The 13,659-nt window shown below is 46.2% G+C and overlaps 1 protein-coding gene across 1 annotated transcript in view; it reads right to left on the reverse strand.

Moving 5' to 3' along the window:
- Positions 1–386: 386 nt before the first annotated feature.
- CFAP52 (cilia and flagella associated protein 52) overlaps positions 387–13,659 on the reverse strand; it is a 28,800-nt gene continuing 15,527 nt past the window's right edge. The window contains exons 7-14 of the mRNA XM_024217626.2: positions 10,234–10,334; positions 8,829–8,999; positions 5,628–5,776; positions 4,801–4,946; positions 2,569–2,720; positions 2,007–2,109; positions 1,599–1,710; positions 387–619 (exon numbers count right to left, since the gene is read on the reverse strand). Of these exons, the coding sequence (XP_024073394.2) occupies positions 444–619; positions 1,599–1,710; positions 2,007–2,109; positions 2,569–2,720; positions 4,801–4,946; positions 5,628–5,776; positions 8,829–8,999; positions 10,234–10,334 (1,110 nt within the window). The 3' untranslated portion in view covers positions 387–443. The remainder of the gene's footprint in view (positions 620–1,598; positions 1,711–2,006; positions 2,110–2,568; positions 2,721–4,800; positions 4,947–5,627; positions 5,777–8,828; positions 9,000–10,233; positions 10,335–13,659) is intronic.

Genomic DNA, 13,659 nt, shown 5'->3' on the forward strand with positions numbered 1-13,659 from the left:
GGAGCTCTGTAAGTTACATTTTGGAGTTGAAGCGGAAAAGGCATTTGCTTAGAACCAGAGGAATTAAAAATGAACACAGAAGAACGCATTTACAGACAAGCGATTCACTGTGAAGGAGATAGACGGACCTAGAAAGGTATTTGGACAGAAGATAGCAACAGAACACAAGCACTAATAGAACTGCCTGGGCCTGACTTTGAGCAGGAAGGAGCCCCCCCCGCAACTTCAGTGGAGTCAATGGGAGCAGCACCTGTGAAAGTCAGGCCCATCAGTCTTATCGGACACCAGAAACGATCTCTGAAGGGCCTGGTTATTTCATACTAGCTAATATAAAAACAACGTCTCCTCTATAGTAGGAATGTTTGCATCGTTTTAAGCGGTGTCAACTGTAAGATCAAAGCTTTCAGAACTGGCATATGGCCTTGCAGCTTCTGTGCCAGGTATCAGGAGGAGTGTGGGTATTTCCATCGCAGGATAGCACCATCCGCGCTCACGCTCACAATGTATTTGTTCCCAGGACAGATCCTGAGTCGGGTGATGCTGCCACTGTGACCCATGCCGACGTGAGTCACCTCACCCTCGTTATAGTCCCATACCTTCACCAGGTGATCGTCACCGCCTGCGTGGGACACAAGGGAGGACAGATGGTTACATGGAGCCCTGGGGGCTTCTGAAAGAGCCATTTGCTTTTTGTTCATGGTGAAAAGGCAGAGGAATGTCCTGGCTTTGGGATGGGAAAAGGGTGCGATACAAGATCCTGAGCATTGTGGTTGCAAAGGACTTTTTTCCCCACTAGAACCAGTGACTCTCTGTGTCTGGGATCAGCACAGTGCTTGGCATGGGCTCCTACGCTGACTGAACCTGATAAGCTATATTCAGAGATACAGCCACCCAGCAAAACTACAAATCTTTAGCGAGAATTTTCTCTCAATGCTGATTTAACAGGTTAACTTAAGGGAGTTGGTCCCAGTACATAAACTGCAACTTTCACCACATGCCTGTCCAATCACATGGCTCCACATACCACTCCAGTGTCAGGCTCAGAGGATGTGTGAGAATGGCTAGGGATGAATGCACCAGTGCTTAATTCAGGTAGCTGTAGAACCAGCGTGGGTCATCCTCCACTTTTAACCCTCCAGAGGGACTCCCACATACCAGAGAGATTTCCAGGTTTCTGGAGAATGGATACTCCCATAAGCCATGAAAGACCAAGGATCAAACTCATCCCTAGTGCAACTCCACTGAATTCAATGGCGTTTCACTACGGCTGAAAATAACTCCATACTTTCTCCGTGACAGACTAGTTTTTAAGGACCTGATCCTGGGAAGTGCTGAGCGCCCTCATCTCCGAATGATTTCAGTGGGAGCTGAAGGTGCTCAGCGTGTTGCAGGATCAAGCCCATAGTATTTCCCTTCAGTGATTCCTTTTCTTTTCCTCGTGACATATTAGCAGGATCTCATTTTGTTCTTTCTTGCCCACTTTCCTAACCCCTCTGAGGTCCTTTGCATTATTTTTTTGCCTCTCCTGGTGCTGACTTTTCCTCTGCTTCCCTGGGGGTTCTTTTCCATTGTTTCCCCCCCGCCCCCATCCTACTTGCCTGTAACAAAGTAAGTCCCATCTGATGTAATATCCATCCCATTGATGGAGCCAGTCAGGGAGCCTTCCAAATTTCTGATTGCAGAACCATCAAATACTTCCCAGTATCCAATCTAGAAACAAGATCAGAAATGAGAGATCACTTGTACAGCACTGGTGTGAAGATTTCCTTTGCTTCTGGAGGATAGTGTTAACCTGGACAGTGATGAACCTAAATCGTACGTTACTGAAGTGCCCAATTCTCTCCCATATAACAACCGCCTTTCTATCATGGGAAAGCCCACACTGGCTTGATAAAGGCCTGGCATGATCGGATTGGAAGCTGAAATCCCTGACAGTGACTAGACTTGCTGTCCTGCCCCTTGAGGTTCTGAGCTACTTCAAGCTGACTTCCTAAAGTTGTGCTTACCTTTCTGTCTGTTCCACTGGTGATTATCTGATACTCCTCTGGATGGTAACACACACACTGGAACAAGGTGTTGGCCAGGATCATCTGATTCCTCATAAAACGTCTGAAAAATACCCCCAAAGCAGCCTGAGTCAGTTTATCAAAACTCATCTCTCTCTTCCTAAGACAGCTTTACCTACTGTGGGTGTGAGGCATCTCCCCCAGGTGACACTCTATCACATACTGGTCTGGGGATAGGGTTTCATGAGGTACAGATAATGTGGAACTCATTTGATCAGGGGAACACCCTCCTACAGGCTATCCATGCTGTCTGTTCTCCCAAGCTGCGCCTCCTTGGCTGCCTCACAAAAGGCCTTATAAAGCAGGGACTGGTATCATAGTAGCAAAATCTTTCATTTCTGGATACCATGCTCAGGGGAACCTTGGCTGCCCAGGGTACCCTGTGTGTGGGGTGGCTCTGCCAAGAGCTTTACAAGCACACCCCATACCCCAAAACTGGCAAGGTCAGAGCCATGGCCTAGCTGAGAAGTGCTCTATTGCCGAGGAGGAATGATCTCCTTACACAATATCCCAGATGATGCACGTTCCATCGATGCTGGCTGTGACACACTCCCGGTTGTTCTTCTTAATCTTGATGCAAGACACAGCGGATATGTGCTCCTTCAGAACTTCCTCCAGTTTGCGAGTGTTCTGACCAATTTCCCACACCCTCACCTGCAAACCAGCCACAAACACCTTTGTAATGCATGCTCCTTACTGAGCTAACGTGGAACCAAAAGGGATTCCTGAGCTCAGGGTTTCTCCTGCAGCATTTGATGGCATCTCCAGCACATGGAGCTGAGTGAGATGCTGCATTTCTTGCACTGCTTCCATTTCTCTGGGGATGAGTGAGGGCAGAAATACAGATCCCTGAACTCAGGACCAAATCCTGCTCCCATTGAGGTCTATGGCTAAACTCTGGTCTACTTCATTTTCACAAGGATTTGGCCTTAACAGAATTAAAATGTAGATTTAAAGTCAAGTTCACCACTCATGGAGCCACAACAGAGATTAATTTAGCCTCAAATGTACAGATAAAAGGATGCAGGATCAGGCCCTGTCTTGAGTACAGATTTTCCTTCTAACACAGCTTTGGTCACTCTTGTTGCCAGTCTAGGTTGCAGAGCTAATAATAGATTATAATTATAACCTTGACTTCCACTGCTTTCAGAACACCAGGCAATATTCCTATTGTGAAAACATACCACTAAAAATAATCTCTTCTATTACAAGTCAGACTATACCTATTCTTTTGACTGCATTTCAATGGGAGAACTGTTCTTCTACCGCGAAACACAGCGACCTCAGCTGTTTGACTCCGCAACTTAGACTGGCAATAAGAGTCCCAAAATACTACCTCCCCCACCTTGTCTCCCTAATATCCTGGGATCAACACGGCTACAAAAACACTGCATCCAATAAGAGTCCCAGGAATTTAGGATGTTACGTACAGCTTGAGGAGCCACATAAACGGGACTTTTTGCCCTGGGCTTTGGAGTTGGGAGAAAGAAAAGGAGGAGGACGAAATGAACCTGCACTGCACAGATCAATCTGAACATGTTAAGCAGGTGAGGACTGGGACTGGATATGACGAAGTGGGGGTTTTTCTTATCTTTTTGTGGTTTTCCAATGGTTTGCATGCAGAGGGAGTGGGACTCAGTGTCCCTGGGTGTTACTGGTTTAACGAGGTGAGGGGAGAGGGAGTTTGTTGTTACAGAGGACCGGAGCGGGAACTTGGGACCCCAGCTGATGACCTGGAGGAGGGACACCCCAGCGACTGGTGACCTGATGACCCGGAGGCCCAGCTCAGGAGTCGCAGCCAGTTCTGGCCAGTGGGAGGACAATGGGCTGCGACGAGAGGACCCCATGACCTAACCAGCCAGTTCCAGCCAGTGGAGGGCGGAGAGGAGAGGAGGCCCAGATGACCCTGTTTACCTGGAAAGAAGACAATGGACAGAGGCGGGGCCTGGGGCCTGTGATAGCAGATGCCCAGCTGGGAAGCAGGGGGGCCCTGGGCTGGAGAAGGGGGGCAGGCAGAGCCCACCTGGATGCAGGGAGACTGGGATATGCAGTCCTGAGGGAGGCCAGGCCTCAGGGTCAGAGAGTTTCCTGTGTTCAACGCTCAATGAACCCTCCTGTTTTACACTGGCTGAGAGTCATTCCGGTCTAGAGAACAGGGTTGCATCATCCCCTTCGGGGGGTGGAGGCCCGGGGGTCCAGAGCGAGTGGACTCCCTGAGGGGGCCCACAGCAGAGACAGATGTGCTAAGGCTCAGAGAGGTGCGGTTCCAGGAGGTGGAGGGGCCAACCCCGAGAGAGAGTGGACCCCCGAGAAGGGCTGTCTCACTGAAAGGGGCACCCCCCACAGACCGCACAGGGCCACGATCTGTGAGTCCGTGACACTGGCAAAGCTGGGTTAGAAGGAAAATCTGTATTCAAGACAGGCTTGCACACAATGACTGGTGCAGATGAACCAAATATAGGTGACAGACAGACTGACAAATGGGATTAAGAGGCATGTTCAGCATTGGAAGGATTTACTACGGCTGGCATGCCAGGAGTAATCAGAAGGTACGGCTCCATGTCACACTATGAGCAAGTGGGAAGATTTACTTACAGCAGACACTAATATTTTGGAACTGAGTCTTGTGCTTAAGTGAGCCAAGCAAAGATGATGCTCAGGTTCTGCCTAGGTGGTTACTAGTTAGAATGACAACAGCACAAGTCAGCCCTGAGAGATTTTAGGCGCATATTACCTGCCCTTCACCTCCTCCACTGATGATCCTTTTACAATCACTTGTTGCAGCGATGGCTGTCACGCCCATGCTATGGGCGTGGTCAATCACATACATGAGTCGGCCGGTCTCTGGTGTGAAGGCACGGATTTTCCCATCATTCCAAGCTGATGCAATATGGAAACAGATCACCCAGAAGGTCACTTCCTTTATATTATTATTATTCTCCTCCCTATGCCCCTCCCTGATCTCCCCCTTCTTTTTTAAAAAAAAACAACTCCTTCACCCTGATGCCCCTATTAGCTATCAGCATGTATGTAAAACCCACTGCCGAGTCTATGAACATAGAGCCATAGTCCCAGCCCGCGGGGGAAGACTTCACTCCCTCTAGGTTTCTACCTAGGGAAGAATGTTTTGGTGATGATGGAGGTGAGCACGGTCACTCTCAACAGGGGGACTGCTGTAGCTCCACTGCTACCATGCAGTAGAAGGCAATGGCTAGGGGATATATGTAAAGATGCACCACACCCCTGCCCCACCTCAGCCCCAACCCATGACAGTGTGATGGGAACAACGTGAACCTGGACGCCATAATGTGCCAGAGTTTACACCCTCTATGTATGCTCTCCAAATCCTTCCCTCCTCACACACCATTTCCATGGTGCCTGGGGATTGGCACCTGTGGAGCAGGGTTTACTGGGCTGATCATAAACAGAAACCTTTTGGTCACTGCAATTAGTTGAAACAATTCCAGGCTTTGGTCCTCCCCCATTCTATTAGAGCCTACTTCCTTAAAAGTGGGCAGCAATTTGAGACTGAATCTAAACACGGAGCTTGCCAATCATTACCTGAAATAATGCTCTTGCCATCCCTCATGAAGTCTATAGCATGGCAGGTCATATTGGGGATCGTGATTCGTAAGAGCTCCTTGTTTTCTGGGGTGTGCCACACTCTGATGTCATTCTTGGAGCAGGTGGCAAACAAGTCAGAGGTTCCCCTGGGGAAGGCAGAGAAGCAGGCTACTGAAGGCCAGTGTTGGGGAACAGTTTCCTCATTAAATCTCAACTCCCCCTCCATTGCTTCGCTATTTGACGTTACTAATGTTCAACTGTAGCCTTCCCAGTAGGGGACACCACAGTTAAGGCGAAAGAACCATTTTCATTTTTTACTCCTAACTTTCTGACAAGTTCACCTTTTGGGGTGAAACTTTCCAAGCCTGCTCTCACCTCAAAGATGATTTTATGGGAAGTTTAAAGTAAGCCCCACAGTTGTATTTCAAGGCTTTTTGCTTTAAAATAGAATGTATGACTTTTTTTGGCCCCCATATACTAAAAAAAAGCTGGCTGAAACTTCAGATGTTGTGCACAGCCAGCCCTACAAATAGAAAAAACAGTGGGGTTTGTACTGGCATCGTTTTTTGTTAAGTATTCCTTGCACAATACAATCATGTAGTGTCATAGCTACGTATGTTGAGTATCTACAGAATGGTCAAATTTTAGACCCATAGCTTGCATAAAACACACTTTTGCAGCTCTAAAATGCTGCAGCTGGAAGTTTTCCTTTTTCTCCCTCCCAAAAAACCTAAACAAACAAAGAGGAAATGGAAAATTAAACACATGGACCATTGGCAGACGTAAATTGTCACTGAAGTCAATGAAGCTATGACCAATAACACTAGATGAAGATCTGCCTTGTATTACCGCAACACAAATGTTAGATTGTGCATTTGAACACTAAATGTCTGGAAATGAAAAAGTTACATTTCTCTGTCAACAGCAACTTACATTTTGCATACAATACAGTTTCATTAGTTAGGGTGTTAAATGTATACCTCAGTAGGCAGCGTGCAGAGAATATTGATACAAGAACTGACAGGTTCATTTCCTGGGTTGCATGTGTGTAAATTTGCAACCCTAAGCTTTACAATAAGTTTGGCTACATAGATACTATAAGAAACGTTAGAATACGAGTGCTTCCAAATTAAGAGGGCTGGATAAAAGAAAGGTTTGTTGATTCCCCAGGACTAACATCAGGTGTCAGTGACAGGCTCCTTGTTGTCAGGATGCATTTCTTACCCCCCCCAATGGGCCAGGAACACTGTTGGGAGAATTAGACAAGGCTGCAAAAGTCTGCTGAAATGTATCTCACAATGAGGCACGAGCCTTCACATTTTTAGCTTCACAGAACAAAACCTGCTCAATTTATCTGGAAAGTGAAAATAACGTATAAAGATTTTAGTTGTGTTTAAGAATTTACATATTTTCCTTTCTACCTGATGAGCAGTCAGAAGCCTCATTATATTCCAAAAGAGGGAGAAGTTATATTTGAGAGTCTGCTGGATCTTAATGTTTATAGACGGTGTTGGGGTGGGGAAGGGAACTGCTCTCCATCTCAGTGAGGGCAAGTCACAAGAGTTCTTAGGCCCGTGCTGGTGGCAGTCACCCTTGTTTGGGTAGAGAGGGATATCCAGATCACCAAAACAAAGAGGCACATTTCCTGGTGCGCTACGCAGCCGCGTGCTGCTCCAGCCCCTGTTCCACCTCTTCCCCATGGCCCCCGCCTCTTCCCGCTCCTGCTCCACCCCAGCCCAGCCCTTCCCTTGAGGATGCTAAGTGGAGCGACCTGGCCACAGCCCCACCCCACTCCCCTGAGGACTGCAGCAGGGGTCGGGCCTCCATTCACCGGCGGTGGTAAGAGCGACCCGGTCCCAGCCCACTCTGTTCCCCACTGCCCCCAAATCCCAAGGCTGGGAGCTAGGGGAGCAGAGCGGAGCAGGCTGGGGCAGGGTCACTCCTCTTCCTGCCGCCCCATGAATGCGGGGTCGGGCCCGCCCTGCAATCACCGGGTGGCAGGAAATGTAGCGACCCAGCCCCAACCCGCTCCGCTCTGCAGGTGAGTGCTGGGGGGCAGTTTTCCCCCTGCCCCACAAGCCTGCTCTCCCCCCCCCGCGGAGGCCTGGGGCCAGCAACCCCCCCCCCCCCCCAGGGCTGGGGGGGGGGGGTGCAGAGGGCACCAAAATGGCTAGGGATGGCCCTGGATGTGCAGGTCTGTACACTGGGGTAAAGTGAGGGGTTGGAGGGCCTCTTGCATTTCTGTTTTATACACTATACATTTTGCTGTAACTCAATAGGACTTGGCACTTCATGTCACAACAGTAGCATGCCAAAACTCAAAACCTCCCTCCAGATCAAATGCCACCCTCCATTTGCAGAGCGAGTGACTGAGCTATCACTTTTATGAAATGTCATGATCCTAATATTCACAGCAAAGAGGAATTTTCCTGTCTGTTCATGAGATGAATGTGAACAGAAGGCACATCTGTGAAGTTAGCACCATGCATCATGAGTCCTGAATTTAATATAACATGCCATATTGTTAAACACACAATTACAAGTGATGTTGATACACCCAAAGTCTGTTTTGACAGCAGTGCTAGTCAATATTAGATGACGTTCTAGGCATGAAGTGGATTATAGCCCACGAAAGCTTATGCCTAAATAAATTTGTTAGTCTCTAAGGTGCCACAAGAACTCCTTGTTGTTTTTACTGATACAGACTAACATGGCTACCCCTCTGAAACCTGTTCTAGGCACTGGATCAGAGAGCAGGAATGCAGCCATGTCTGCAAGTATAGACCTTATTCAACTCAGTAAATGCAAGAAACATTGAAAGGCACATGAAATTTCAAGTTTCACATTAGTCAGGGCCTGAATAGCCCAGGGATTTCATAGCACTTTTCCCAAGAGTAGGGGTGTTAATATCAGTGTTACACATTCCAATTTGCATAATTACAGTCTGCCTACTTAAAATTCTCCATGTAGATTCAGTTGGAGAACTTATTTTTCACTTCCTCAAGCTGAACTGCTGCTGACTACCACACCAGATGGGGCTGCATTTCAGTGGTGGTATATGTGGTATATGTAAATCAGTGAGACTTTGGAAACCTTCTGCATAGAAGGTGCTGTACAGATATCTTTGTCAAATCTACAGCTTGCTCCCCCACCCCATCTTTTTCAAGAACAAAAATGCTCCCTTCCAGTCATACTAACGATGGAAAAATGATGTCGTGGATGGCTTCGTTATGACAGGTGGTAATGAGCTCCTCTTTAAAGTCATTGTAGTTAAGGCGATAAATCTGGGACTCTTCTGTTCCTACAAAGAACTGGTGACCTTGACCTCTGAGGGTGAGGGAAGTGACGCCACCTTGGACTTGAATTTTCCTGTTAAGACAAAGCAGAAATTTGCACTGATGTGGACCTTGATTTTTCTTGCCTCTCTCTCTCCTCCCCACCCTTGTTTTGTGTTTGGCCTCTGCTGCTTTACCTTCCTGCCACCCATGTGCCACATTAGGTCATGATATCAAGAGGCAGAAACATTGTCAAGTCCAACATGCCATTCTCTGCCATGTTTGTTTGCACTTCATGCGATCCTTGGTGTCTTAGGGATTGTCTACATGGGAAAATAACTGTAATAGCTATGGCAGAATATTTTGCATTAGCTGTCTGTGTGGACCACCTTATTCTGCACTTAACATACACTTTGGAAGTGGATTAAGCTAACGCACACAAAAGCACTCAGTGTAGAATAAGAGCATCCACATGGGGAGTTAGTGCGGAATACCTATTCCACTTTACATTCACATACTAGTTTATTTCACAATAGCTTCCACATGTAGACAATCCCAAATCTGGCAGGGATTGAGAAAACATATATACACACACACACACTCGGTTAGACCAGGGGTCATGTGTAAACACGCCCTTGTTTACTTTCTTATTAGAAGTGCACTTAATTAGCATAACCCCAAGAGTATTCCAGGCAATTCTGAATTCAATGTTTGGGGAATAGTTTAAATCACATATGACGTTATCAAAAGTGCACACCTAGATTGCTTGTGGGAACCTGCCCGTAGCTCTGTTTTCCATGCACACTGGAATGCTTTGCAAGTACTCAGGCACACAGTTTTGATACGCTTGTCTACATAGCTAGTGGCAAAACCCCTGTAGTATCCAGTATCTGCTTACAACCCCTTTTTTAAAGATTTCAAGGGTGCAGACCCCCAGCTGGTGAAATCGACATAATTCGTTGACTTAATGGAGCTATGTCAATTTTGGATCAGTTTAGGATCTGACACCAAGCCTTTAGAACTAACTGTGGTCATTTAAAATTAACAACTATCATTGGCACAAACTTTTGTAAATGAATCAATAAAAACATGCAGCATGTTTCAATCGGTCACTATTTCATTCTGCAAGATAAATGCTGTCCGTTTTGACAGTGTCTACTTGTGTTTGGAAAACTGATATATTGAGATTTCTCTCTTATTCATTAACTAAAAAACCATCAGCACTGGAAGTTAGTGTGTGCCATTGAAAGTGAACACTACTGCCCTGTTATGTTGCCACTCTGTGGAAACACCAATCACCCTCCTGCTGCTTTGATCTACAAACTCACTTGATTGGTTTGTAGTTTGATCCTTTACAGAGAGCTACAATCCCTCCTCCGGTGCTGACTACTAAATCTCCTGTCTTCAGCAAAAGCATAGCTGTGACCCCCTATGAGAAAACAGGATTAACAAACTATTGTAGCGAAGCAGAGTCTCTTTACTGGTGCTGCCATGCAGAAGAGCGCAGACAGAGTCTTTGTCATGCTCCCTGTGGTGGTGCTTATGTTGTTCACGCGCTGCTTTATTAGTATTGCTCCACTGCTAAAAAGCAGTCCTTCCAAAATGAAAAGGGAGACAACGTTTATCAGCCACAGGTACATGAACAGCTAGCGTACAAACTTTAAAAAAGAGCAAGAAAGTAATGACAGCATTAATCCTATACAAAGGGTCTAGGATTGAGCGTGCACACCCAGGGATAACCATTCTAGCACAGAATACATGCATCCTGCCATGGGTGATTCTTTCATTGGCGTTGAAGAAACACAGGGCTTGTCTACACCATGCAGCTTTTAGCAACAAGGCTGTGTCGACACAGCCTTGTCGCTAAAAGTCAGCATGTGTGAATGCTCTTTGTCGGCACTTTTGCCGACAAAATACTTCCAGCCCCGAGAGCGGCATTAGCTTTGTTCACACTGCTACTTGCGTTGGCAAAACTTTTGTCTTTCGCAGGGGGGGGGGGCTTTTTTAAGCCCGTGAAAGACAAAAGTTTTGTCGACAACTTTGCAGTGTAGACATACCCTCAGTGTAACTCAGCCTCGGGTTTTCTGCACAACCTCTCTGTCCCATACCCTACTTCTCACTGCTCCAGAGAACCACTCCCACCTCCCTGTATTGAGGGTGGGATTAACAAGCTCTTCCTATCACTGAGGGCCCTCTGGAAGCAGTCAGCATTTCAATAGAGGGGTCCGACACCTCCTAACACGGGGTAGGACAACAGAAGAACCTACTGCTCTGTCAGAGAAAGGAAGCATTGTCTTCTGTGGGTTCCCCAACGCGGTGCCGCGGGCGCCATGGCGCCCGCCGGGGCATCAATGTGCGCCCGCATACTGGCCGGCGGATGTGCATCCGCCGAAATGCCACCGACAAGCAGCGTCATCCAGAGGCGTCGCCGCCGAAATGCCGCTGATTTGTCCGCCGGCCACGGTCCTTGGTGGCTCGTCATCCGGCGCCCGCCGGACGAAAAAGGTTGGGGACCACTGGTCTACTGGTCAAAGCACCAGACTGGGAGTCAAGAAATCAGTTCTGTATCCAGCTCTGGCACAGATTTTCCTGTATGTCCATAGAGAAGGCAGACCAGCTCTCTGTGCCTCAGTTTTCCTGCTTGTCAAATGCGAGTAATCTGGGCTATGACGCTGAGTTTATTAATGTCTAAAGATCTCCAAGATCCTCTGAAATAAGGTGCCGTAGAGAGGCAAAATACTAGTACTGGTCCAAATCCTGATGTCCATCCTCAGACACATCCCCCACTGACTTTAGTGAGAGTTTTCACCTCACTAAAGAGGGAGTAAAAAACTGAGTGAAGATGTCAGGATCTGACTCATTATTAAATGAGGTCATTCTATTGCTGTCAAAAATCTGGATTGTGAACTAAATTCTATTGCTAAGCAAACAGTGTGCTCCCAGCACGTCAGCTCCATTGTGGGCTGGTGTCTCCCAGCTCCAACAGGACAGTGCCCATACTGCAGTATCTTCAGCTGTTACAATTCCTGGCATTCTCTGACTTACAGGATTCAGTTTAGTTCCCAGAGCCCTCTTTACCTCTCACTCGCTGCTTTTCCTTACGCATGTCTCCGACTGTTGCGTAGAGGGATGTAGTGCATGTGTCAGTTAGGAGCACTTCAACTCAGAGCTCCTATAAGTGGTATTACGGTGGCTGTGTTTTGTGCAACCACGTTTCTGGATGCTTACCGCAGAAACCAGTTAATGCCAATATCCTCCCGTCTCTCTCTGCCCTCTCTCCTTTACAGAGTTTCACTGAATCACTTAGCACAAAGCATGTATCTGCCAGTCCTTATGATATTATCAATATTTACAATATTTGGTGTTTTTCCTCAAAGCCCCAGCTCCTGGAGTCATGGGATTATGTGAGAACCTCAACTTTCATTTTAAAAAATTGTACAATTCTAACACTAGCAGTTGTGGAAAAAAAGCATGAAAATGTGAACTCTCAAAGGTCAAAACCCAGAAGGCAAATAAAAAGAACCCAACATTTTTTGAAACTGTCTAATTTTTAAGTCAATTTCATGGTTTTTGAACACATGAGCTTGGCAATATTGTATAATGTATTGTGTCTGAGCCTACAATACTGGTATTCCCAGACCAGCTCCTCTATACACATTAATCAGGCCCAACCCCGGTTAGCTTCCAGGATCAGACACATTCAGGGCAGTATGGCCACAGACAGCAAGTTTACAGGTCCTTTGAGCTGAAATGATCAAGGTTCTATGCGGGTTATGAGGGGAGGCCAAGCCAGAGTGGAAAATAGAAAGGGTATTTGAACTGTTCAGGTCCAGGAGGGGATCTTTAAGAGCATCCAGACAGTATAGACTGAATGATAGTACAATTCATAGAGAAAGTAGGTTGAGTTTGGGAAGACTGCTTTGGTCCAGTTGTCCAATTGAGTGGAATCAACTGTATTAATTTTAAAGTCTTGCTTATGTTTCATGGAATAATTAAAAAAAATATTCTCTATAGAGGTACTGCATATGTCAGATTAGCTGTATTACTCATCCGTTCAGAAAATAAACCTATCAAGCATATCTGCATGAAAAAGGGTCTTCGCTTCTATTTACATTTTTCTATTTTTATCCTCTTTGCATTTTTTCTCTTTTTATTTCCATCTGCTCCACTAACTTATCTGTCTCTTGACATCATGATTCTCTGACATCATGAGTAATTGTAGGAAATTATGTCATACACAAAGGCCGTTTTTACCAAGTACAGAAAAACAGTAGGAAGGAAGCCTGTTTTCATTTAACTAGCCTCAGGAAAATGATGAGAACAAAGAAAACAAACACAGAAAATATGATCTAGAAATAGAACTGTTCTAAACAGAATGTTTTTTCAAGTTTTCTATGAGGTGTCAGCAGCTCTTTATGAGTCCTACTATCAGATACCCATCAACTTTGCTTTTGATCTATTGCTTTGCAGTGTCTTTCTATAAAAGTCTTCCCATTTTAAACACCCAATGGGTTTAGGGTTATGGAAGGTGGTGGAATTACAAATCAAATAAACAACGATAGAATTTACATAATTACAGCTCTCAACTACCTGCTAATAAATTTGTGTTTTTATGGCACTCCCAATACTGCTTTAATTTTTCTAAAAAGCAACAGAGGGTCCTGTGGCACCTTTGAGACTAACAGAAGTATTGGGAGCATAAGCTTTCGTGGGTAAGAACCTCACTTCTTCAGATGCAAGACTTCAGACTTGCA

Source organism: Terrapene carolina, unplaced genomic scaffold (genome assembly GCF_002925995.2).
Source record: "Terrapene carolina triunguis isolate 2854851 unplaced genomic scaffold, T_m_triunguis-2.0 Scaffold192, whole genome shotgun sequence".
Taxonomy (NCBI): Eukaryota; Metazoa; Chordata; order Testudines; family Emydidae; genus Terrapene; species Terrapene triunguis.